This window comes from Agrilus planipennis, unplaced genomic scaffold (assembly GCF_000699045.2).
Source record: "Agrilus planipennis isolate EAB-ADULT unplaced genomic scaffold, Apla_2.0 scaffold32, whole genome shotgun sequence".
In the NCBI taxonomy this organism is placed as follows: Eukaryota; Metazoa; Arthropoda; class Insecta; order Coleoptera; family Buprestidae; genus Agrilus; species Agrilus planipennis.
Window position 1 is genome coordinate 595,202 of NW_020439506.1, and position 27,714 is coordinate 622,915.

At 32.9% G+C, this 27,714-nt stretch overlaps 1 protein-coding gene across 3 annotated transcripts in view; it reads left to right on the top strand.

Annotated features, from left to right (window-relative positions):
• Positions 1 to 1,433: 1,433 nt before the first annotated feature.
• LOC108735743 overlaps positions 1,434 to 27,714 on the top strand; it is a 76,109-nt gene continuing 49,828 nt past the window's right edge. For all 3 annotated transcript variants that reach the window (XM_018467869.2, XM_025979209.1, XM_018467875.2), the window contains exons 1-3: positions 1,434 to 1,619; positions 9,409 to 9,474; positions 9,534 to 9,795. In XM_018467869.2, the coding sequence (XP_018323371.1) occupies positions 1,614 to 1,619; positions 9,409 to 9,474; positions 9,534 to 9,795 (334 nt within the window). In that variant the 5' untranslated portion in view covers positions 1,434 to 1,613. The remainder of the gene's footprint in view (positions 1,620 to 9,408; positions 9,475 to 9,533; positions 9,796 to 27,714) is intronic.

Consider the following 27,714-nt stretch of genomic DNA (forward strand, 5'->3'; position numbering starts at 1 on the left):
AAAGCGGGACATTTTTAAAAATCGGCGGGACGCAGTATAGTCCACCAAAAAGCGGGACAGTCCCGCCAAAATCAAGACGTGTAGTCACTTTAATCTTGACAAACTTTTGAATTATAGAATTAGAAGTAATGCATGCAAATTAATAAAGAGTTATCTTCGAAATAACGTGTTGAGCTTTTTATGATATGATTTCACTGTTACACAAGTTAATACAGGTGATGTTCCCTAAAGTTCCATATTTGGTCCATTATATTTTATATTTATTATTTTGTATATTATAAATGACTTGTTAATAAGTATCATATGCAGATAACAGCATATATATTCGCAGAAAATTCTTGGCCATTGGTGGAAGTCATTAACAACTACAGATAAGCTATTGTAAATCTACATTAAATATGTGTTTATCACCTTGGTGATGGTAAATAACTAAATATTTGGGCATTGTTTCGGATTTTAGATTGAGATACTTTAATGAAACCCTTAGAATAGTACATTATGCCCTACTTCCATGATAACCTATAGGTATGATTGCCTGGGAGGTGTTTGTTCACCTTGAAAAAAACTTTTTTGGATCATAAGTTACTTTCTTTTAATGCACTTATTAAACTTTTTAAATTAATCATGTTTGGCTATTTTATTATAGTAAATAGTAAGTACATTTATAGTGTTTTCTTTTGTAAATAGGTAACAGAGAATTTATTCAAGAAATAATCATGGTTTAATTTAAATAATATTGGTTTAAATACTGCATATGTATGTATGTATGAACCTTTAATCTATGATACATAAAAATTATAAATTGTTACATTAATTTAGATAAATAATGCTTATCGAATTTTAAATAAAAACATCACATATTTAATAATTAAACAAATATTTGATTATTATTATATTATGAGTAGTTTAATGCTTAATTAGAAAACAAAAGAAACGTTTCAAGCTTTAAAGGTACGTTGTACGTTATTGAGATACTTTCATTCTTTGATCATTTTCGTTTAGTGATAAGTCAATATATTATCTATGGTCAATATATATTATCTGTGGTGATAAGTTGTTATTGTATATTCTGTAGATATTATAATGATAAATAGACGAAAACAGAAAGAATTTGAGAACGTGAGCTATTCACGGTTGCTTCAAAATGATGCCAATTTTACGGATGCACAATTTGCAAAACCAGCGCAGAAGATCCCTTGGAAAGCCATATCCTTAGCAGCAGTGTTATTTGTATCAGGCTTGTTACTTTTGGTGATAGGAAGTTTAATTATAAGTGGATACATAGATGCAAAGTATTCAGATCGAATGTGGCCCATGATCATTTTAGGAATTCTAATGTTCATACCAGGGGCGTATCACATGCAAATTGCCTATTACGCATTTAAAAAAGTGCCTGGATACAGTTTTAATGACATACCTGAATTTGAATAACGAATAGTACTGTGAAAAAAATGAATTGTTAACAAGTCGAGATTTTTCGTTAATTTATGTATGTATTGCAATATTCATAGAATATTAAACAATGTTGAACGTTGTATTTGTATGTGTACCATAAATGTGACTATAGAGAAATAAAAAAATTGGAAAACAACAAGAAAACAAGTTGCAAAGAAATGAACGTAAGTTCACAATTTTGTTGAATTTAATACTTATTTATATTAGTACAACATATTCGGAATAATTTCAAATAAAAGATTTACCCCTACATATGCACCACAAACTTTTTTAAAGATGAGCACGTGTTTCGCTCATAGTCAGTTTTATTGCAGCCATTATTAATCGAAACACGTGTCCGTTTTATTCATTATATTCTACATATCACACTTTTCTTTACTACTCCTTGTATTTTCAAGCACATGTTCAGAAACCTACAATAAATAAAATTTTCACCTACAGATCGTAATTGTGAGATTATTCATTAGTTGATAATCATTTTCATTGGTTAAGTTGAACTTTGTTTTGTATTATTGTATACAAACATGTATTTAACAGTATAATTATACGATTAGGTAAATGAGGTCACAAGAAAATGTTTTTGGTAAATAGGTACGTCTAAATAATAACACTGGTGAAACAGACATCATTATTTATGAAATTTTATCTAAATTAAATAAAAACATTTCTCAACTAAAACATTTACAAACGTTATGCCCCCAAGCCATATGTCATCGCGTGTGGCGGAAATCTCGGCAGATTTTTTATCATAAAAGGTCAATTAGTCGCATTACTTGACCAGCAGTAGATATTTTTTTATTTGTTGTGTTTCATGATCATTAAAAAATATTAGTATCCCATTTCTTGTGAATAAAAATACTTGAAAGGTGTAGGTTAGCGAAAATAAGCAACTGGTCTGTTAATTTCCTTTGAAAAAAAAAATTGGCTGACGTCAACAGTAATGTGCATGCGTTGGGCCTGCTGAGTACATGTACATAGCATGTACACAGCATAAGGAGATCAGGGATCAGGAAATCAGGATAGTAGGCGCATGAACCCAGTTATGAATGAATAAAACCCAGTAAAATGTTTTTTTAAAAGTATTTAAATACAAAATGCAAATACTTTTTTATTTGTTATTTCAAATGTAAAATACAAAATATATTTCCCTTTTGTATTTCAAATGCTAAGTGCTATAATAGGTACATATTTTCAAAATACTTTTTTTCAAATAAATTGGAATTTTTTAGACTAGTAGTAGTGTTTGCACTATATCACCAGCTGCAAATATTAACTATTATTCATATTTTTCTGTTTGAAATGATTGAGATATTGTTTTTGTTATCTTTATGTTATAGTTTCTTCAGTTCAGCAATAAATAATTTTCCTATTTGCTTCCTTATTTAGCTTTGTCATCCGTTTTAATTGAAAAAGAGACGTATGCCAAAATTGTTTGTTTACCCTGAAAGATCAGAGCCAAGATAGGGTTGCAAATAACTTCATTGATTAAAATCAACATCAATCATTTTATATCAGTATATTTACAACCCTATTCTGTTTCTGATCTTTTACATATTGTAAGAAGAAATGGAATCCATAGTTTCTTTAGCTTTGGGTTCATCTAATAAATGATGTTTTTCGAATCGTTTTCTAATAATTTTGGATTATATTTATGCATTTATTAGCACACCACAATATCTTGTAGTTTTCAGTTTTACACAGCTGGCGAATATCAATATCAATTCGATATTCTTTTGCGGTGTGTTTTGTAGTAATTCATACAATTTCGTACTTTCTTGCTAAAGGTACGATAAACAGTGATTTGGCAGGCTCTGATATCACATTTGGAATTTCAAAATTCCATGGACCAAGACATTGAAACCGGAAAACAATATCGATCCAATATTGTAGATTATCCGTTTCCAAGGAATTTAGAATTTTTGGGCTTTCTTCAGTTAAAGAATTAGAAGGCATTCATGGAATGTCTCTTTGTCCCCTTTTTAAGCTTCTAATACCTTCAAAGGTCAATGCGAGCAACTTTCATTCATCATTTTGTATAATGTTTTTTCGGCGATACTAGCAAAAGTTTTAACGGCAAAAATGTATTTTGCATTTTACAAATAGAAAATAGATTTGGAAAAGTATTTCAAACGAAATACAAAATGCTTTGTTATTTGCATACAAGNGTATTTTAAATAAAATACAAAATGCTTTTTTCAAAAGGGTATTCAAATGCAAGATGGGTATTTTTTATTTTATATTATCAGTTTAAATGCAAACAAATTTTGGATTATAGGCATTTATTAGCACATTACAATATCGTACAGTTTTCAGTTTTACACAGTTGGCGTATATCAAATCGATTTTGTTTTGCAGGCTGTATTGTAATTCATATAATTTCGTAGTTTTTTGCTAAAGGTACCTATGATAAGTAGTGATTTGGCAGGTGCTGATATCAATTTGAACTTCAAAATTTCATGGACCATGACGTTGAACCCGGAAAACAATATAGATCCGATATTATAGATTATCCATTTCCATGGAATTTAGAATTTTGTGGGCTGTCTTTATTTAAAGAATTAAAAGAGTTTTACTACTATAGTGAACCATACGGCCAACTTCCCTGTATAAAGTAATAAATAAATATCTTACAAGAAATCCTCAAATTTACTTTTTTCGATCTTCTTGTTTAAACAGAAAAACGAATGTTATGAATTTTTCTTCAAATCATATTGTTATTATTACTCATGCTTCTCCAAATTATAATGATAATGTTAGCGTCAAGTTATAAAATATCTTGTAAACTACGACTTTGATTTTTTATCTGTATGACTGGGGAGTTAATAAATTTCAGCAGTAGTGTATGCAAAAGGAATTTTGCAGCCTTTTCAATATGATAGAAGATGTGTAAATTACAACAAAATAATGAATTTCAATTTAACAGATGTTGATTTACAACTAGTTAGGAACAAACACGTACATTTGGAAAGGTCTTACATAACTATTTGATTTGCATACGTACATATACAATTGAGAATAGAATGAGAATTTTGAGAATCCATCCCAGGTTTTAATAGGAACTGTAAAAATTTCAGTTCTTTAAATAGTGTTATATATACCCTCACTATTCTGATGTTCACTATTTTTATTGTAGGTAGATCCAAAAGTTTTATTCTCATAATAAGTAATAATACTTCTGCAAAGTTTTAATGTTTTAATAACTCAGGATTCTGCATCGTTTTGCTGATAACATTTATGAAAGTAGTAATGCTAAATTAAGTAGAATATAGAATGTTTGTGCTATGTTGGGAGCTTGGATTATAACGTTAAAGTTTGACCATTCTACTTCTAATTTCTGCTGTATTGGCTACGAAAAAATGCCGTTTGTACTGTGAAATACAATTAGTTACAAATTTTGGTATTTTTGTGCAGAAAGAATTTAATTTCTTCGTGCATGGTACACATGATTAAACACTAATATTATGACCTTTACTCCAAATAACGGACATTTTTACCGCCCGTGGTCACGGCACCCTATACCTCGTTAATTCGAAACTCGAGGGATTCTTAAAATATTACGAATTATGGAGTGTTTGAAATATCAACTGGTTCGAAATTTTTGAGAGAAAATAAATAAAATTAAACAAACCAATTCATGCGGAAATATATGTCAAACTAATTATAACAAAAACAAAACCACGATGATATATGTTTGGAATTGCCTCAAAATGTATGTATGTACTTACAATCTTTGTGTCTCTTTCTCTCTGCAACTTTGAATTGTCGAGTGTTTGACGCCCATTAGCTCGAATTAACGCGTCGTTTTGTTATGTAACAATGATTTTTTCGTTCGAATTACCAAGTGCATAAAAATGTATTGATTTAGTTCGAAATATAAAGAGATTTTGTAGGGAACTCGTGATAATTTCGAATTATAGAAAGGTTCGAATTATTGCAGGTTTGAACTAACGAGAGTCGACTGTATCTCTTATCTACGCTCAAATCAATTTCTTTTTATTCTAAGTCTTGAGCAATAACATCCAAAAAAAGAAATACAGTATGTATTGTAACTACTCTTTAATAATTTGGCTTTTATCCAAACACGTTAAAGATTTCTCATTGCATTCCTACACAAATGCTATTATTTTTTTATTATACGTTTAATTCCATCCTTCTCAAATGTAATAAAAGATGGTACAATTATAACAGAAAATATTCTTTTTATTGTTGTTCTAGATACCAAATTTGGCAAATGTACATTTTGTGTTTAATGATAAAATTATTTAATAAATAATCAAAGTTAACAACGAAATGAAAATACACGCACCTATACCATCGTATAATAACATTCACATAAAATAATAAATAAGAAAAACAACTACATAGGTATTAAATTTGCTACATGCACAACTTAAGTAAATCGAATCATCTTTTGCTGATCCTTAATCCACTGGGGAGCGGAAATTTTTGAAGTTGGACTGTTTCCATACGGCACAGTCTTCGATACCTTTAACATTTTGTCGTTGGAGCAATTCTTCGCTCTCCAATAAACAGTTTGAGAAGCGTTTCTCCCAGCTAGGTATCGCGTAGCAGCTCCAACCAAAACTTTCTTATCCATTTCGAAAATTCAAACCTTCAAGTAAAACAACTAACAACTTTCGAAAATGATAAAGGCACTTATGAAATGGTTTACCTATTTACTACACCACTTCACTCACTATACTCTCAGCGATTTAATAAATGCCATTTCGTAGTGCACTCATTTATACTAATTGTAAATTCGTGTTTTTTTCCATTTATCAATTCTGACGTATATATTCATGTTTGGGTCACATGTGTCAGAATAGGAAATCATTAACAACGCAATATTTAACAAAAGTTACCATATTTGCCCTCCAAGAGCTTTTTATCGTTATTTCGTAAAAAAAGTGACCTCATGCATGATCTAAAAATTTCCCGATACAAACAAATATCCTCATTATAACAATATTACTTTGCGTAATAATCCTTATCTGATGAATGTATGTTATACTTATTAACATTATTATGAACATATGAAGCATGTGTTGTATGATTATAGTTTAAATAAATAAATAAATAGTAATATTTTCGTCTGACATTATTACTGAAATCGAATAGAAATTGTCTGTATAAATTTAATGAATATTATATGCGGTTGAAAAGTTATTATAACAGAATGTTTTTTTTTAATGCTTTAAAAATCATCATCATAAGGTCGTCAGTCGTAGTCGAAAGATGAAATGTTACAGGGATTATAGGAAAGTACAGTAATAGAGTTATTTAAATAGATAAGAAAGATACAATAGATTATTTACAAAAGGTAGGTATTTTTATAGACCCTAATCGAAAATAGAAACGAAATATTTTAGTAAGGTATTTACAATATGTACACAAAATGAAAACAATTTTATAACATGTGGTGGATATCGCCACAATTTATTTTTAAAGTCATATTTTTCGCATGAGTGGCATTTTTTTACTAGGTCTGGGTTTTGGTTCAGAAAGTTCAAAAAGTTTTCACAGGTGCCCATTTTAAATTTTACAATTAGCATTGCACGTAATGTTTCTACTTTTAATGACGACTTTTCGGATGTCCATAAACTATTCATTAAGGAAAATACTCGTTCTGTAGGAGCGTTTGTTCCTGGCAATTCTGGAATGGTATTCCGCTGTCTTTGAAATTTTTGAACATCTCTATCCATCGTTGTTCTGTACTGCTCTTCATCTCCTCCCATCTCTTTAGGACATCGTTATTCACATAATTTGCCACGTAACTTACTTCGTCGAACAAACTATCTTCTTTTAAACTCATAGCAGCTGTAGGCATCTGCACAAATAACTTTTGGAAACGAGGAATGCGTGATATACGGGACGCCTTAGACGATTTGCGGGACTATTTTATTAAATATTGCAATGCGGGATTTCAATTGTCATTACGGAACGGTTCCGCAGAATGCGGGACGGTTGACCGCCTTAAGACTGGTTGGACATCACGTACCTCGACTCTTTCCTATCCTGAGAGTTAATCTTCGCATTTCCCTAAAACTACAACAACCCAAATGCTTAAGTATTTGCGAACAGTAATCTAATCTAGGTCTCACTCCTTTCCTAATATTTACCTATCTACGTTGCAGCCCCAGCTCTATAACTGCCTGTTGCCCTTTATATAAACTAAGTATCACTCTTCTATCCCTCTAAGTCATCCCTACATTTTTAAGTATATTTAACATCTTGTCCCATTTAACATTGTCAAAAGCTTTTTCTAAATCTACAAATCCTATGTACGCTCTCTTTCCTTTTTGTTTTTCTTTCCTATCTTGTCTCTATTGTTACTCGTAAAGCTAGAATAACTTCCCGCCTTCCTCTATTTCTTCTAAATTCAAATTGATCTTCCCCTAATAGTTCTTCCGCCCTTTCTTCCATCCCCCTCTGTACAATTCTAGTTAAGATTTTTGACGCATGGGAAGTTAAGCTGATTGTTCGAAATGTCTCGCACCTATCCGCGCCCCTCTTTTTAGTTAATGTTACTACTACGTTCCGTTTACAATCATCTGGGACTTTCCCCGTTTCGTAAATGTGACTAACTAGCTTAAACATACGATCTCTAACCTCTTGTATTGCATGTTTTAGAATTTCCCCCTGTATCCCATCTATACCTGGCGCCTTATTATTTCTTAAGTTTTTTAATGCTACATCAAACTCTTCTTTCATTATGGGATAACGTAGCTCACGTATCTCCACACTATCATCCTTCCCTAAATTCTCCTAACTCATTGCCTGCGTATAAGTTCTCGAAATATTCTTTCGACCTAGCTGCCTTTTCCTCATTTTCTATCAAAATGACCCCTGCCTCGTTTCTTATATTATTACTACTCTACCCTACATCTCTATTTCCTTTTAATTATGTTATAAGCCTCATCGGTTTTACCTACTTCAAACTTTTCTTTTACTTCTTTACACCTCATATCAATCCACTGTTCCTTAGTTGTCTGTATATTGTTGCCTTATATCTTTTTTGCCCTTCTTCGTCTATCTGTTTTTTTTGTATTTCCGCCTATCTTCTGTTAATCCTACAATCTCGTTTCTTATCCAGGGTTTCTTACTTTCGTTCTGTTTGAGACTTAGTATATTTGTAGCTGCTGACTTTAGGCACGTTTTAATGTAGTTCCATTCTGTCTGTATGTCTCTGTCAATCGTTTCTCCCGCATCCTTTAGTATTTCGTCTGTCTTTGTACCTAGCATGGGAAGTTAAGCTAATTGTTTTAAATGTCTCGCACCTATCTGCGCATCTCATTTTAGGTATGGTTACTACCACGTGCCGTTTATAATCCTTTGGGACTTTCCCCGTCTCGTAAATGTGACTAACTAGCTTAAACATCCCATCTATACCTGGCGTCTTATTATTCCTTAGGTTTTTTAATGCTACATCAAACTCTTCTTTCATTATGGGATAACGTAGCTCACCTATCTCCACACTATCATCCTTCTCTAATATATCTCCTAACTCATTGCCTGCGTATAAGTTCTCGAAATATTCTTTCCACCTAGCTGCCTTTTCCTCATTTTCTGACCCCTGTCTCGTTTCTTATGTTATAACTACTCTACCCTATATCTCTAAAATTCCTTTTCATTGTATTATAAGCCTTAGCGGTTTTACCTACTTCAAATTTTTCTTTTATTTCTTTACATCTCATATCAAAATATATCATAAAAATGTAGTTAGTATGGTTAATATTAATTGATAAACTTAAAAATAACCAGAACAATATTTTCCGACGGTCTCAAACTATTTATTATCGACATCTTGTGTCAGGAAGCTGCAACATACTTTAAACGGTTTTGTTTCACGTGAAAACAATAGAGTACAATCAGTGCAATAGAGCTTGAGCTTATCTCATAACCTCTAAATAACCTGGTACTATGTTTAAATCTTCTCATATTCGTTTTTTATAGTATAACAAGCATTTATGGTTAAAAATTACAAATGCACGAACAGCAGCTTTTACTATGCGGCCAACTGTAAGTGTAGTTAATTTGTATACAATTAATTTGAAACTACAAAATATTTTTTGTTGCAGCAAAAGAAAAAGGATAAAACCAGACCTAGGGTGAATAGTGGTTGTGTTGCAAGTAATACAAGATCAAAAACCAATAAAACTAATATAGGTGCAGTGAATGTTAAAAATAACCGTAAAAAAAGTAAGAAGAAGCTGCAAAAGAAAAAAACATGTGTAAGAAAGTGTGTACAAGATACAAATCATATTGATAGAAATGGTACACAAAATATAGAAACCAAAAGTGATTTATTGGTTGTAGAAGATGCTTGTGCTACGAAGAAAGGTAAGTTATTTATTATACTGTAATAATGTATGCTTTTGGTATGACCAAATATTAAACTTGTCATCTATCTTCAAACCACAGTTATTGGAATTGTTTTTAACAGTATGCCAAATTCCTAATCATGTTGGACTTTATGCATAATAAAAGTCATATATATATATCATTTAATTTATTCACTTGAATTGTCTTTGCAAAATCATTAATTTAGTATTGTGATTTTTTTTGGGGAAAGGGAAACAAACACATTTGCCGAAATTATTTTCGAACTAGATGCAAATGTATATACCTATGTTTCAAACAAATTAGTCACTGTTATTGAATAATGTTTGTAATAGGAAAATGAGGAGAAATTGCATTTTTTTAAGTACCTATTATAACAAGTGAAACTACATATGTATACATTTATACAATATACTTAAATAAAACATTTATTTATGTCTTATGCAGAATATTGCGCTATTTTTAAAGTATGCTTAGGAATGAGAATATAATTAATTATTGCCATTTGTGATATTTATTTATTGTATACTATTGTTTTTTCAAATATTGGTAGTTTGGTTTTGCAATGTAGTGACTACCCATTACTAGATGGCGCTAAAAGTACGAAGAGTACCGCAATCGTTTGATCCGCCGAATGCCGACTTGTTTACTCCAATTTCCAAATTGACAGAAGATGGACATTTGATTAGTGTATGGATTAGTCAAAGAAATTTGGAAAAACAATACAAAATAGTCTCAGGGCGGTAATTTATTTCACAAAGACGTCATATTACGCTTATATATATACCCATACATTATTTACATGGCGCCGGTTTGGGCTATTGCGCTACTCTATTTTAAAATTTAATTCACAATTCACATTACAAGCGTGCAATATTATTTTATACGAAAAAAAGTTACTCTTTATAAAAAGTCCTGCATGGTGTAAAACAGAATGACTTGATCAGACTTAATAATTTGTCAGTCATATACAAATTTTGACATAAAATATGAAATTTGTGTAACAGTAAAGTACCTTTATTTTTAAAAATAATAAAAATCTTTATAAAGAAAAGTCGAGCCCTGCACCTACGTTTCATAAAAATTAATCGAATAAAATGAGACGATCGACAACATGCTTTTCTTGTCATTTGTACCTACATGCAAGACTTTTTATAAAGAGTAACTTTTTTTCGTAAGATTAATATACTAAAAAGGTTTCCCATGTGCTGCCAATTTAGGTAAACACACTGTGTACATATATATATTTATATGTTTATTGTACGTATGATACAGTTCGTGTCAAGCGCGTTGCAGTTCGTTTGCGTATTGTACTTTCCTCACCATTACAGAACTCCAGTCAAATGACGCCGTCTGACTGGTTACGGTTTATTCGCGTTATTTAAAATACATATTGATTGATATCATTTGATTTTTTTCAATAGACTATTACTTTATTCATTTTATTGCTTAGTAATACTGACTAGTCTACACCTCTCTGATTATCTTGAAATATGTATATGTACATATAAATCTTGTAAGATTAGGTTTATATGAGTGTTAAGAAAATGTTTGGATAACCCTCTTACCCTTCCCCTCTTATTCTTGACCTTACATGAAGTATTTGCGGAATGACTATCGATTTCGATCGATATTTTGTGTAAGATGAGGTTGAAGGGGGGGGGGTTAAAAATTTGGACAACTGTAAACAACCCCCTTCCCTCTAATCCTTTATCCAATATTGGGGATGCAAATTTTGCCAAATGAAACAGATGAAATTACTTGATAGGAGACAAGCAGAACAAAAATGTAGAATTGGTAAAGGCTTCCGCGGCCAATTGGCGAACGATGCTGTCTTGATTCGGGCCTAGAGGTCGTCTTCGGTTGGAGTTACTTCCTAACGTTTCGCTAGCATCAGAGATGGAAGGACCTCTAAAAATGCTCGCCATTGGTGGTAGCGAAACTGTAGGAAGTAATTTCAACCGATGACGGCCATTAAATCCGAACTAGGACAGCACCAGTTGAGCCCATGTGTTGCATTTTGATAATGGGAGAAGAGGGTAAGGAAGAGGTAGGGTTGTAATTTACAATTTTTCGCGAATATTGCTACTCTTTTCGTATTTTGAGAAACGAATTCGTTCATCAATTTGGTACATCAACAAAATTCATTGTATCACAATGGACAATGTCTACAAAATTCGTATACAAATTTAAATACAATTTTTTACGAATTCTGCTGCTTATTTCGTATTTCTAGAAATGAATTCGTCTATTACTTTTTTAGTAAATGATAAATAAATATGCAACATCGCAAAATAATTCATTGTTGTTTGATCCAACGTTGATCGAATGCAACTTTTAAGACGTCTTAGTGTTGAAAATCGTAATAAGAAGGCGAACGAATTTAGAAGTATTGGGTTAAAAACTACTGAATGGCCTGATTGTTTTTTCGCATAAATTCGACATTATCTTCTGTTATAATTATCTGTTTATGTCGACTTTTATTTTATTCGATTGCTACACATGATTGTTATATTGAAATTAAATGAGTGAGTGGTATATAAATTTACTTGTTACTGTTAATACAGAGTGTAACAGAAATAAGTGCCGAGCTTGCGGGAGGTGATAGAATGCAATAAAATATGAAAATTAAGTAAATGCTTTTATGTCAGAATGCTCACCGTTTTCGAGAAAAACGTAGTTGAAGGTACAGGTAAATCAAATTCCGGCCCTGGTTCATAAATATGTCACGCAACGCTGCACTCAATCACCACCAACATCATTGTTTTGTTTTTCTTGCTCATGTATTGTTTATTTGTTAGATTAGATTAAGTGTAATTCAAGGTGTTTATGTTAATAGCAAACTCTAGTAGCCGTTCATTCTTTTAACGTTTAAACCTTGTTTAGTTCAAGAAACCAATTCAGCAATACAACATCAATTATTAATGTAGGTCATTTGTGGAATGAAACGTATTTACGGGTTTGAACCATTAGTGATATAAACGAAATCCGTGGTTTCAATTTCAAACAAGATAATCTACCAAAATATAACACGCGAAGTAGCAGAGAACGATGGCTCGGTAAAGGTCTAGATCAGTGTTTCCCAACCTTTTTTCCCTCGCGAACCAAAAGAAAGGTCCGAGAAAATTTGTCGAACCCCCTATGTAGTCGTTAATGACAGGTAAAAAAAAGCAATAAAATTATTTTTCATATTGCAGAATAATTGATTATATTAATCGTGAAACATTTAAAGGGAAAACTACTGCAATGATTTTAAATATAATGCAGAACATGATACGAATCACATTGATAAAATGTTTTAAATATAAATAAATGTTTGGTATAANTTATAGATTTCTTAACAAACAGGCAGCGAACAATCTGTTTTAGAGTGGGTGTGTTCTTTATTTTTTGTGTTTTTGCTTTGCTTTTGATTTTAATGGCGTTTTAAAAAATTCGCCATTACAATATTATTTTGGCGAACCCCCTCTGCAAACACTACAAACCCTCAGTGGTTCGCGAACCACCGGTTGGGAATCACTGGTCTAGATGATGGAGGTCTCCTCCACCACTGTACCATAAAAAGTTCGTGGCGGTCGTAAAAAGTTATGGGAGTTCAAAGTTAATAAATATGCCAATTTTTATACATTTCTAGGCATGTAAATATTTATATAGTCATTCTTAAACAATATTTAAAGGTAAAACTAATGAAAAATACATAAAAATATTGAGAAAGTTATATAAAACATTATTTAAATATCTNGCGAAACTGTAGGAAGTAATTTCAACCGATGACGGCCATTAAATCCGAACCAGGACAGCACCAGTTGAGCCCATGTGTTGCATTTTGATAATGGGAGAAGAGGTAGGGTTGTAATTTACAATTTTTCGCGAATATTGCTACTCTTTTCGTATTTTGAGAAACGAATTCGTTCATCAATTTGGTACATCAACAAAATTCATTGTATCACAATGGACAATGTCTACAAAATTCGTATACAAATTTAAATACAATTTTTTACGAATTCTGCTGCTTATTTCGTATTTCTAGAAATGAATTCGTCTATTACTTTTTTAGTAAATGATAAATAAATATGCAACATCGCAAAATAATTCATTGTTGTTTGATCCAACGTTGATCGAATGCAACTTTTAAGACGTCTTAGTGTTGAAAATCGTAATAAGAAGGCGAACGAATTTAGAAGTATTGGGTTAAAAACTACTGAATGGCCTGATTGTTTTTTCGCATAAATTCGACATTATCTTCTGTTATAATTATCTGTTTATGTCGACTTTTATTTTATTCGATTGCTACACATGATTGTTATATTGAAATTAAATGAGTGAGTGGTATATAAATTTACTTGTTACTGTTAATACAGAGTGTAACAGAAATAAGTGCCGAGCTTGCGGGAGGTGATAGAATGCAATAAAATATGAAAATTAAGTAAATGCTTTTATGTCAGAATGCTCACCGTTTTCGAGAAAAACGTAGTTGAAGGTACAGGTAAATCAAATTCCGGCCCTGGTTCATAAATATGTCACGCAACGCTGCACTCAATCACCACCAACATCATTGTTTTGTTTTTCTTGCTCATGTATTGTTTATTTGTTAGATTAGATTAAGTGTAATTCAAGGTGTTTATGTTAATAGCAAACTCTAGTAGCCGTTCATTCTTTTAACGTTTAAACCTTGTTTAGTTCAAGAAACCAATTCAGCAATACAACATCAATTATTAATGTAGGTCATTTGTGGAATGAAACGTATTTACGGGTTTGAACCATTAGTGATATAAACGAAATCCGTGGTTTCAATTTCAAACAAGATAATCTACCAAAATATAACACGCGAAGTAGCAGAGAACGATGGCTCGGTAAAGGTCTAGATCAGTGTTTCCCAACCTTTTTTCCCTCGCGAACCAAAAGAAAGGTCCGAGAAAATTTGTCGAACCCCCTATGTAGTCGTTAATGACAGGTAAAAAAAAGCAATAAAATTATTTTTCATATTGCAGAATAATTGATTATATTAATCGTGAAACATTTAAAGGGAAAACTACTGCAATGATTTTAAATATAATGCAGAACATGATACGAATCACATTGATAAAATGTTTTAAATATAAATAAATGTTTTGTAAGAAAAAGAGAATAAATAGTATTTGATTACTTGAATAAGAGGAATAAATTTTAATGTATAAAATTGTAGATATAATTTGATATTGATGAAGTAATTTTGAAGAACAAATAAGGAAAAAAGAAATGAAAATATTGATATTTATTATAGATTTCTTAACAAACAGGCAGCGAACAATCTGTTTTAGAGTGGGTGTGTTCTTTATTTTTTGTGTTTTTGCTTTGCTTTTGATTTTAATGGCGTTTTAAAAAATTCGCCATTACAATATTATTTTGGCGAACCCCCTCTGCAAACACTACGAACCCTCAAGGTTTCGGGAACCACCGGTTGGGAATCACTGATCTAGACCTTTACCCTTTATTCTATTCCAAATTGCAAAAACGAATTGTTCAAATAGGTCCACAAATACACCATTTTATGTCCTTTTTAAATATTCATGAATTTATTCATTTCGTATTTTCGGTGTTCTATAGCTTGGCCTATCATTTCTCTTTGGAGTTGACACAGTGAATANTCATTCTTAAACAATATTCAAAGGTAAAACTAATGAAAAATCCATAAAAATATTGAGAAAGTTATATAAAACATTATTTAAATATCTTTATCAATAGGGTAGGTTAGGTTAGGTTAGATTATCGGGTTTTGTTCAAGTGACCACCCTCTTTCGATCCCCCACCTCCACCCGATTGAAAATAATTTTTTTATTGAATTTTATTTGAATTATAGTGTATGAAAATTGTCAAAATAATCAACTTTCAACCCTCATAACTTCTTATGGGGGTGAGACCGCCGCAAATTTTTTATGGGGTTTTACTCAGGTGACTACCCTCTTTCGATCCCCCTAACCTTTTTCGATCCCCCTACCCTCTTTCGATCCCCCTACCCTCTTTCGATCCCTCCTACCCCACCTTCATCTAACCCCCATAACTCTTTATGAGGGTGAGACCGCCACGAACTTTTTATGGTACAGTGGTGGGGGAGACCTCCTCTTTCGATCCCACCCACCATCTAGACATTTACCGATGGCTCTTTTTATGTGACAGTACGGAATATTTTAAAGGAATAATTGCTGCATCCTTATCATTTGCAGCGAGTGTAAGCCTTGCTTGAAATTGATTTTCAGTCGCGAGTGGATTTGTGTCGGTGGTTTCTAAAGAAAAGTGCTGCAGCATGGTATAATTTTTTCCATATTTGCTTCATGCGAAACGGAATTTTCAATTTTTATAATAATTTACTATTGGTGCGACGCAAATTCGCATATCGTACATCCTTCGCGATTTCAAGAATTGTTTTCTGTAAAAGTGTAATTGCGAATTCTTCTTAGTCTTATTTGAATTTTTTGGTAAATTTACTTGACCCGCAAAATGGTAGCGCACCTTGGCGATACATCAATGGTGTTGTGGAAATTTGCCTTAATAAAATTACAATTATTCAGATAATGCTCATTTACCAATTAATGTTTACGTAACTATTTTTTTGTGTTCGTACGTTTACGTAGTGCTGCCTGTAACGTACTTATTTACTGTATTTACTCTAAACATTATGTGTGGTACTAAATTGTTTATTTATATTAGATGTTCGACAATCGGCAATATTTACAATCCCGATCTATGTAGCTGCAGAGTTTGACAAACACCTATGTTGCCAATTCACGCACAGGGCTGGCTTTAGTGCATCTAGTTTACATTCTCTTCAAAGTTCGGCACTTATTTCTGTTACACCCTGTATAACCATTTGTCTTCCCAAAAGGTAACAGCCAGAACCATCTTATTGACAACATCAGCAATCATTATGAAAATCTATCGTACACACATACATTGTAGCGATTGAGTGTAGGTGTACAGAGAATGTAAAGGTTTTTATTCCAATATATCGCAAATATAAGTAGAATTACATAAACCATTAATTTTTATGCGTATATTTAAAGTTTTCTGGCAATGAGGCACTGCAGTCCGTAGTTAATTAAATAATTTAATGTGCATGTTGATAGAAAATGAGGAAAAGGCAGATAGTTGGAAATAGGGTTGCCATCTCTAAAATTTGGAAACCAGGACAAGACGAGTGAAAACCCCGGATTTTAGAGTGCAGAACCCGGACATGTCAACAGGTTTTTTTAAACGTACTCAGTGTAATAAAAAACAGTTCAGAATGTCATAAATCACCTTTTTATTTATTTTCAGACTTTAAAATTAAAATTAGTCATTTTTTATCATCATTTTAAATGTACCTAACAAAACAGAATCTTATTACAGTTTGTTACAAATTGTTTTATTTTTTATTCTTAAAACAAAACCTTATAAAAATATGAAACCTAAACAAAATAAATTAAATTTTTAAACGAGAATTTTAAAAGTACTGAGACTTTAAATTTTTAAACCCGGACTACAAATGAAGCTCCCCGGACGCTCCCCGGATGCCCTCTAAACTAGGACAAATCCGGGCAAAACCCGGACGGATGGCAACCCTAGTTGGAAAGAATATTTAGAGAACCTATACGCAGGTCCTGAGCTACGAGATATATTAGAGAAGGAAATAGTGTGGAGATAGATGAGCTAGGTTATCCCATAATGAGAGAAGAGTTCGATGGAACGTTAAAAAGCTTAAAGAATAATAAGGCGTCAGGGGTAGATGGGATACAGGAAGAAATTCTAAAACATGCAGGACAAGAGGTTAGAGATCGAATGTTTAAACTTGTTAGTCACATTTACCAGACGGGGAAAGTTTCAGAGGATTATAAACGGAACGTGCTAGTAACCATACTTAAAAAGAGAGGCGCGGATAGGTGCGAGACATTTAGAACAATTAACTTAACTTCCCATGCGTCAAAAATCTTAACTAGAATTGTACAGAGGAAGATGGACAAGAGGGCGGAAGAACTACTAGGGGAAGATCAATTTGGGTTTAGAAGAAATAGAGGAACGCGGGAGGCCATTATAGCTTTACGAGTAACAATAGAGAAAACGATAAAAAAAAGAAAGAGGGCGTACATAGGTTTTGTAGATCTACAAGCCTTTGACAATGTTAAATGGGACAAGATGTTAAATATACTTAAAAATGAAGGGATCAGTTACAAAGATAGAAGAGTGATACTAAGTTTAAGAGCAACAGGTAGTTATAGATATGGGGCTGCAACGTAGAGAAGTTAATATTAGGAAGGGAGTCAGACAGGGATGCACACCTTCACCGCTACTTTCTAATGTATAAATCGAAGACGCGATCAATATCATTAAAGACAGTACAGTACATCTGTAGAGATAGATATGCAGGGGCAAATGATTAGTATGCTTAGATTTGCAGATGATATTGCAGTATTAGTATCTAGCAGGGGGGAGTTAGAAATAGCTTTAAGTAAAATGAAGTGGTACTGACAGATCAGTACTGTATGAAAATAAATCAAATTAAAACTAAAATACTGGTAAGCAAGGCAAGGAAATGTATAAAAAGAGCGAATATAAAGATAGGAGAGGAAAAATTAGAAAAAGTAAATGACTTTAGGTATCTAGGAAGTCAGATAAGTCAGGACGGAAGGAGTAGTATGGATATAAAGCAAAGGATAACACAGTGGGCGCGGCGGAAAAGAAAAGGTTAGAAACGTTCGAAATGTGGTGTTACAGGCGAATGATGGATAGAGAAAGTTAGAAATAAAGAGTTATTAGAAAGAGTAAGAGAACAGAGGACTCTATGGAACTCAATAAGAAATAGGCGAAATAGGTTAGTAGGACACCTTCTAGTCAGAAACATGTTAGAGGCAGAAACAGAAGTTAGGAGGCGTAGAGGTAGACCTAGATTAGATTACCCTTTGCAAATAGTTAAAGATATGGGTTGTTCTAGCTTTAAGGAAATGCGAAGATTAGCTCAGGATAGGAAACAGTGGAGGTGCATGTCCAACCAGTTTTAGGACTGACGACCTTATGATGATAATGCATATTAGTATCTACCAGTGGAGTGACGTGAATTTTTCAAAAGTGTTATTTCCATTGGATCTATTGCCATAATTTTAAGATTTGTGTCATAAAGTTCAACAACTACCTATGTTAAGGAAAAATACAAATGCAAATATGAACAACAGTTACTGACCGAATCTGCATAAAGAATGAATCGCATTTGTCATTGGAGTCCTGTAACACATACACATACGCATATGTATTCGTACAGTTCTTTATATTATCAATAATATATACATCTCGTATCTTGCCAAGCGCGTATTATCATTAAAAGTCCTGTAGAATGGGAACAATGACATGGACACAGATACACGGAACAGCTAATGGGTTTCAGAACAAAATGGGTTCTTACAATAACGACAATAGGAATAGGCAATTTAAACAAAATACGACAATTGTTTAAACTTAATTATAAACGTTGAGTTGAAATGAACATAATTGCTTATGCTGGAGATTACGTGCGTACTATACCTAATTACATGTACCGGAGCAGGATTTCACGACCGAAAAGTCAATACCAGCTAAGCACAGCTACTTTTACTTGGCTCTTTTCGATATGCTTCGCTTAAAGCTGATGAAAATTAAGAAGACAGTTTTAATTATATTTTCATTTGTTCAGATATTTTCTGATCCTTTTCTTTTTGAAGACTGTAATTGGTGATTATATACATGTATGCTTTGCCTCTGGTTAATACGCGTACGGTTCCGTGTAGAAGTTGGGACATTTGAAATTAGCATATGCACATGCAATAAAACTGTCACATTTACTTTCTTCTTTCAACTTACTAACTAGACTAGAGCGGTTGCTGACAGAATGCCTGCTTTTATTCCGGACAAACCTTGTAGACCTTGTAGGGAATATTGCAAACATAGAAAAGAGATGTCAGGTAAGAATTGTAGCGGACACTAATAAAGAAAAAGGAATAACATTACACAAATTATATTTCATTTAGTTTCTGTAGCGATGTGATCGTCAGTTTGATCGGCGCAAAGTAGAAAAGAACAGCACTAGGCCAGAAAAGAAAGGAGATAACTCTCGGCCAAACTCTTAACCGATGAGGAGCATATAATTCGTACAGTAGTGCATTGAAAAAAGAGGTGTAGACAATTAGAGTTTGAGCATGTTGCAAGCAAAGTTCAACATTTTCAGGAATTTTGAAAAGCAAAGACACTTGTTTAAAGATATAATTTCAAACAGGCAATTATAAATAGGTTTCTCAATCCTCTCGGATTGCCCGGGAGCCTTCTGTAATAATGGTTAACCTCCCGACCTCCAGGAGTTCAATAATTTTTCCAGTTTTTCGAAAATTATATGCATCTGTGGACCTTTTTACGAAATCGATGGACAGAAATCCCTGTACTAAATTGAGAAAAATTGTCACGTTTGTTTTTCCATTCCTGTGTCTAGTGCTTCTTGCGAGCGCGTATTCAGCCTGATGGAACAAGTATGGAGTAAGGAATGAAACAAAATGAATATTTCTTTAGTAAAAGCATAGTTACAAATACTAACAAACTTTGATTTTTCATGTAAAAACTTTTATGATTTTGTGGTACGAAACCGTGAATTAGATGCTGCTCGAAAGCAAAGTAAATATAAATTTAAAAATTAATAAATAATTAAGATTTTCTACCAACACCTATTCGATTTTTTTCATGTAAAATGCCTATGATTTTGTGGTAAAAAACCGTCCATTATTATATGCTGCTCGAAACCAAAGTAAATACAAATTAAAAAACTAATAAATGATTGAAATTTTCTTTCAACTCTCTCCCCCCTACTTAATTTTTTTAAAATCTCGGGTTGGTCCTTTCGAGAGTTGGTAACCCTAGTTATTAAGCCGACCCTGATCTTTTGCATACCTAAGCAACCCAGTGTTGCCAATTCGAGGGATTTTTGACGTTCTCGAGGGATAAAGGGATTTTTCCTTATTTTTGCGGGATTTTTTGTAATTTGCCATTTTCTGGTTGGTTTTGTTTGATTTTGTTGACCTGATATTATATTATGAAGGCGCTCATTTTTCTAATTGTAAACGTAAAATTTTGTCAGCTATAATCGTATAATGCTGTACGATGAAACGGTTGATATACGACGGCGACGTGCGTTCAAGCCTACTGGTGCAGCCTGCAGGTACCTGCTCAAGTCCCTACGATAAATTGTCTTGAACTTTTTTGAATTGTATATTGTTTTCGTATCATTGTATGGTCTTCAGCAAACATCTTGAAAGTGACCAGTCAACAGATCAGAAACAGATGTTAAAACTAATAAAAATAAATGTTTGAATTGGTGTATTGTTCCAAAATCCGAACATCTAAACATCTAAACCCCCAAGGCCTGGTTTTGTCTGCATTTTTGGGAAACGAGATAACTACATACAATAAAATTATCGGTATTATACTATCGACACGAAAAGTTGTCCATGTTTACAAAAATATTGTATATTTTTTCTTCGAATAAACGATTAAATTAACGAATTAAAAAATAATAATAGTAATAAGTTGGAGGGATTTTTAGAGAAAATATGGGACTTTTTGTACCTGCGCGTGAAGTGATTTTTAGAGAAAATATGGGATTTTTTGGACCTGTGCGTGGGATTTTTTCCTGTAGTAGGTTGGCAACAGTGAAGCAACCTCTAACCGCTGCACCGCTTACTATCATTCGGTTATCTCTTTTAAGTTTTTCTGTACTACTTGTGAAGCATTTCCTACCTTAACAAAGGCGTGTTCAAAACGCAGCGTATGACGACAGGTCCAAGTGGAAATGAGAGAGAAGATACGTCCATCCTCGTACATAATTTATTGCGGACTTTGCTAATTTTGATCGTCTCAACTGTAGCACAGTTTTTTTAATTGTGATTTTACCTTGCTGCGCCGCAACGTCCTGTTGGCTTTCGATAACATTCCGATAGTGGTTAGTGTTTTGTATGGAGTCATTAATTGCTTCTAATTGTGAGAGTGTTGTGTAGTGGTATAATGTGTTTTTGTGAAGGAAAAAAGTGAAAGCTTTCGTTTTCGTTTGTTTTTTTTTTATATGGTACAATAATACAGCTAGAATAAACAGGATGGTAAATGTTCGTAATTTACACTTTCAAGATATGCGAGGATCGTAATGTACATGGAAGTGTTTTGGAATTAAGTTTTAAGAACTACCTATAGAGCAGGCCGAGAATTATTCAAACGAAATTATGTAAGGTAATATTAGCGTAAATGAAATTGTTTTGTGTTGTGAGGAAAAAATATATGTTGAAAGAATTCTTTCTGGTATCCTCACGTTAAACGCCAAATTAATAGCGAGTAACTAGTTCAAAAAAGTGGTAAAAGACGATAGTTTTGTAAAATATTTAATTATTAACACTTAACACTTAATTTATACATATAACAATTATAATTATCTAGGTAGCTCTGAGAATCTCAATTTTAATGTGTAAAAGTTATGTTAAGGAATGATGATAATGAATGTCTGTTGGTGAATGCTTGTTAATGAATGCTGTGAATTTTTCTCTTTCGACCCTTAAATACACTTATAACTAGTTCCCTAACTGAGCGTAGCGAGCGTTGTTTGGGGGTGCAAAAACGGTTCCGCTAGCAACTAGGTTATTACCCTTATCCAGGTACTTCTGTAAATATTTCGGAAAATAAAATTTGGAAACTACACCAATAACTATAAAACGTGACTGACAAAAGATACAAAATTTTACAATAGACGGTACTTCACAAATAAATAAAATTGAATTGAATAGCAGTTGAAACATCATAAACAAAATGCCTTTCTCACGCCGGCTATAGAATTTAAATTTGTACAAAAATTTCTATGAACAATAAAATAATACAATATTTATTGCATGAGATGCAACAGAAATACAGTCTACTTCAGAAACGTTTTTAATTATAAGCCGTATAGTCTACAAGCCTGTAGGGTTTTCGGTAGTTTAGAAGAAAGACAGAAAGTACAAGTACTAACGTTAAAAGTTCTCAGAAGTAAATCGAATGGAATGTTATTACGGGAGAAACCAGATTGTTAGTAATTATAAGATAGGGTACATGCAGGTATAGGGGTTCCAGGTAATGAAGCATGCTCAAGAGTTCGAAATTAAAATTGAAAGTAGATATAAAAATAAAATAAATTTTAGAAAGAGAATTTTAAATATTTGCAATATATACAGATCGCTACAACCCATGCTAAAAATCCAAGGGCAGACATTACTCACTATATATTTGTACTACTATTGTAGATTGTAGTACCATACGAGGCAACAACTTTAAGCAATATGCCGTCAATTTCGGGCGTCACACCTGAGTATGCAGGTGAACCAAAGTTTCTGATTTCAAGTGGGATATTTTGATAAATTATTTTTGTACGGCATTTTTAAAATGATATAGGTCAATGAAAAAAAATCATTTAACACATAGTTCCATACAAAATTAACGGTACCGGAACCCAGAGTAATTCTTTATTTTTAGCCAATTCCACCATGATTTCATTTTTCAGCAACACCCTACATATTTACTAGTTCAGGGGTAAAAAACCCACACTCATATTCTTTTTCAGAATATATATATTTCAAGGTAATTGAAAAATGTATGGCATCAGATTCATACATAGAAAATTAAAAAGGAAAATATTAAAGCGATATTTACAATTTATTCCACTAGCCCGCTGCTTCGTAACAATGAAAATTTATTTAAAATGTGTCATCATATCGCCTTCAGCATGAAAACTGGTTGGACACTCACCTACATTTATTCTTATCTTTAACAGTAATCTATGTTAGGTCTTCTTCCCACCACTTTTAAATCTCATTTGTTACTCAGGGCTTTTTAATCTAATTTTGTTTAAAACTAACTTCGAAATCTATTCACGTTTTATGCAGTCTACTCTTATTTCAGAATTACCTTCTAAATGTCATCTAATTCTGGTCAATGAACTTCACTGATACTTTCCTTATTTAATTTTGAACTATCCATTCCAATTTTTAAATTATGTAACTTTCTTATTTGCTTTCTGCTTCTAACATTCCGGGTTCCCACTATTGGAGTGTTGCATCTTCTGTTGCATTCGTCATCGTAATATTAAATCTATGCGAGAGTACCGCACCGACCTCTGCCACATTGAGCTGCTGCCCTCTTTCAGGAGCTTGTCTCAGTTTAGTTTTCCACTAAGAAGCCTTCCATTATAGTTGAACCTATGGTCCAATCAAGGCTTGTTCCGTACCTTTTTTTATTACTTAAACCGAACGTTAAATAAAATCGAAGCGGTATTGACAAAACAGTACTGTATGAAAATAAATAAAAGTAAAACAAAGATACTGGTATGCAAGCGAAGGAAAAGTAGGGAAAGAGCGAATATAAAGATAGGAGACGAAAAATTAGAAGAAGTGGCTGATTTTAGATATCTAGGAAGTCAGATAAGTCAGGACGGAAGGAGTAGTAGGGATATAAAGCAGAGGTTAGTGCAGGGTCGTGTCTCCTTTAATAAAAAGAAGTCCCTTCTATGCTCGCGAACGGTTAATTTAGAAATTTGAAAAAGGTAGTTAAAGGTGTATGTTTAGAGCACGCCGCTGTACGGTGCGAAACATGGACAGTGGGCCCCGGCGGAAAAGAAAAAGTTAGAAGCGTTCGAAATGTGGTGTTACACGCGAATGATGAGGATACCGTGGATAGAGAAAGTTATTAGAAGTGAGGGAAAGAACAGAACAGAAGATGTCATTAAGAAATAGACGAGGTAGGTTGGTAGGACACCTTCTCAGGCATGAAGGTCTAGTGCGAGACATATTAAAGGTAGAAACGGCAGTTAGGAGGCGTAGAGGTAGACCTAGATTAGATTACTGTTCGCAAATAGTTAAGGATGTGGGTTGTTCTAGTTTTAGGGAAATGCGAAGATTAGCTCAGAATAGAAAAGAGTGGAGGTGCGTGTCCAACCAGTCTTAGAACTGACGACCTTATGATGATGAAACCAAACGTTGGAGTTACGATTGTTCACTGCCTTGGTGTGCGTAACTAGGTAACTGCACAAACATCTTAATTATTAACTTCTTTCACACCTTGTGGTGGATTAAGACTGGAAAAATTAATGTTTGCAGTAAAAATATAAATTGGAGTATTTAAAGTTTTAATTTGAAATGAAAAGTAACTATTACCAAAATAGCGTTGTAATTTTTACAATTTAACAGTACAGTAAAAGCTTTTTATTCGCGGGGTATACGTTCCACAAATATGCCGCGAATACAGAAACCGTGGATATAGAATGGTAATTAGTATGGAATCATAGGGGATACGTTCCGAAATAAAACCAATATGTATCAAAATAAAATATATGTATTGATACATTTGCAATTAAAATTAATCGTTATGATCAGCTTTAGGCAAGAGTTTAAAAAAAATAATTTTTTTTCTTGTTTTGAATTTTGAAATTAGTCACTCGGTTACATCTTTTATAAAAGACGCCTGGACACGAGCCAACAGTACTTAAAACATGCCGGTACATTAAGGGGGTTCAGTAGTACATGCGCCGTACAGTAAAAACATGCTTATCGGCTCTAGATATAATGAGTTTAATGTTTGGAACAGAGGTTTGAAATTTTATAGTAAGATAGATAAAGCTTTGTTTTAAAGCCTGTCGAAGGCAATTTTTTAATTTCTATTGAAAATATGTGTCCTGCAAGAAGCACCAACTTTAAGCACTTGTAAAAGCTCTTAATGACCATATTATTAAAAACCAAAAACGTACCGAGTCAGAGTGAACCTTTGTCTGTTACCATACAAAAAATCACATATTTATCTCGCAACGTTAAATCACAATGTTTAGAATAGAAACCCATGTTTTCGGAAAAATTTACACTAGGTACGAGCGGTCTATTGCGATCAATCCCCTTAATAAATGACACCGAATCCTTTTCTGTTTACCGATTGCATCCGCGAATAATGATAGTTTTAGCCGCGAATACAGGAACTGGGTTGTAATTTTTTCACCCGCGAATAAGGAAACCGTGAATAAGGAACTTTTACTGCATAGGTAACTGTAATCGGATGTCAACATCGGAAAGAGTCTTATATTTGTCTCAGTGTTACTTAATCTATCCTCAGTACTGCTTCGCGATTGACCTCATAAATTGCTGCCTCCGATTATAAATTCACGCGTCTAAATATAGATAAAGGTTGGGGCCTTTAAAAACTGCTCATCAAACGTGTAATTAATGATAAAGTTGTTTAACATTTTCATAGTTCAAAACGCAGTTGTTGCAAATCAATCTACATACTGTAAGGAATTTTGTATTTTTTTATTTATTTAAACGGGTATTAAAATTATAGTATTTTTACAATATGACACTCGGCAAATAGGTGCGTAGACTACATATTATTTATATCACAGTGTATCATTAATGTTTATTTACTCGTCACTGTATTTATATAATTTTGTGTTCGTTAATTAGCACTGTTTATTTGTATTACTGAGCAGCTGTTCACATCTAAATTCACTAACTCCAGAGGTGCATTTATATTAGTCTTGGCGGTAATTGGAAGAAAATCCATCGGGAAAAAAGCCTCTGAGAAAAAACCCCCCAGAAAAAAAATCCCCCGAAAAAATCCCTCGAAAAAAAATTATTCTACTGTTGATGTATCACTGTTCACTGCGCTATTTATTTCACTGCTATCACTGTCAATTTATTTCTCCTCCTTTTGGCGATCGTTTCTTCCTTTAAATACTCTTTTTTTTACTTTCTGGAACCTTCTGGAAACATCCGGATAGTTTATTTTTTTCTTTGAACTGTTTAACTGTTTTCCCAGAACGCAGGTACGATACACACATACAAATATGGCGCACATGAGGAAAAGGCCCTCGGGGCTTGTCGGCGAATCGATAAGCCGTTCACGCATACGTGTGCCCGAAACACACTCGTGCTCGCTACAGTATTCTGACAACAAATAGATACAAAAACTGTCTGATAACAGAACCACCTCACATTTCTAATAAAATTTACTATTTACCTTATAATAAATCAAAGTTTTTCCCGAGGGGAAATTCTTTTCCGGGGAATTCTTTCTGGGGGCTTTTTTCCCGGCTGCATATTTCTGGGACTTCTCCACGACTTTTTCCGGGGCGATCTTTTTCCGATTACCGTTAATTACAACAGAATAATTACTTTAAATTTAAAATGTGTTAATTTACAATATTTAGGAAGAAATGTAAAATTTGCAAAAGTCTCACATAACTTACTTCAATTACATTCATAATTCAGAATAGCAAGCGGATTTTCAGGATCCATCTCAGGATTTATGATTTAGGATGAAATTGTAAAGACTTCTGTTCTTCGAATAGATTTTATTGTCGCTAGGAGCATAAAATCTTTCCATATTCCTTTGCAATTCTATAAAGTTTCGATAACTCTGCATTATTTAGCTAATGACATTAATGAGATTTAGTAAATGTAAATATAATATAAAAAAGTGTCTTGTGCATGTTTATATTTAAAGGCAAAATTTATAGTCCGCCAGAGTACCAATAGTAATGGAATAAATAATATTTTCCGTTGACATGGCGTATTTTGCAGCGATCGCGACGCTTTTCCAGGAAGCTATGGCGTATCACTATCCCTCGGTTTAATTATAAATGCCTATTTTTAAACCTTTCACTCGGTAAATTGTTCTTCAATTAAAAAATAACAAAGTATAAACTTAATTTTAACATTTTTAATAATTAATTAATAATAAAGTGTTCGTGAAAATAAAAATAAGTTTCGAGTTTTTTTTTTTTTAAAGAAAGATACGGAAGGTTTAAAATTGTAACTCCAGACTATTCGTGTTTCTGCTTTATGGTATGTTTTTCTACGATTGTTACCTTTTCAGCTTTAAGTACGACGTACTGTT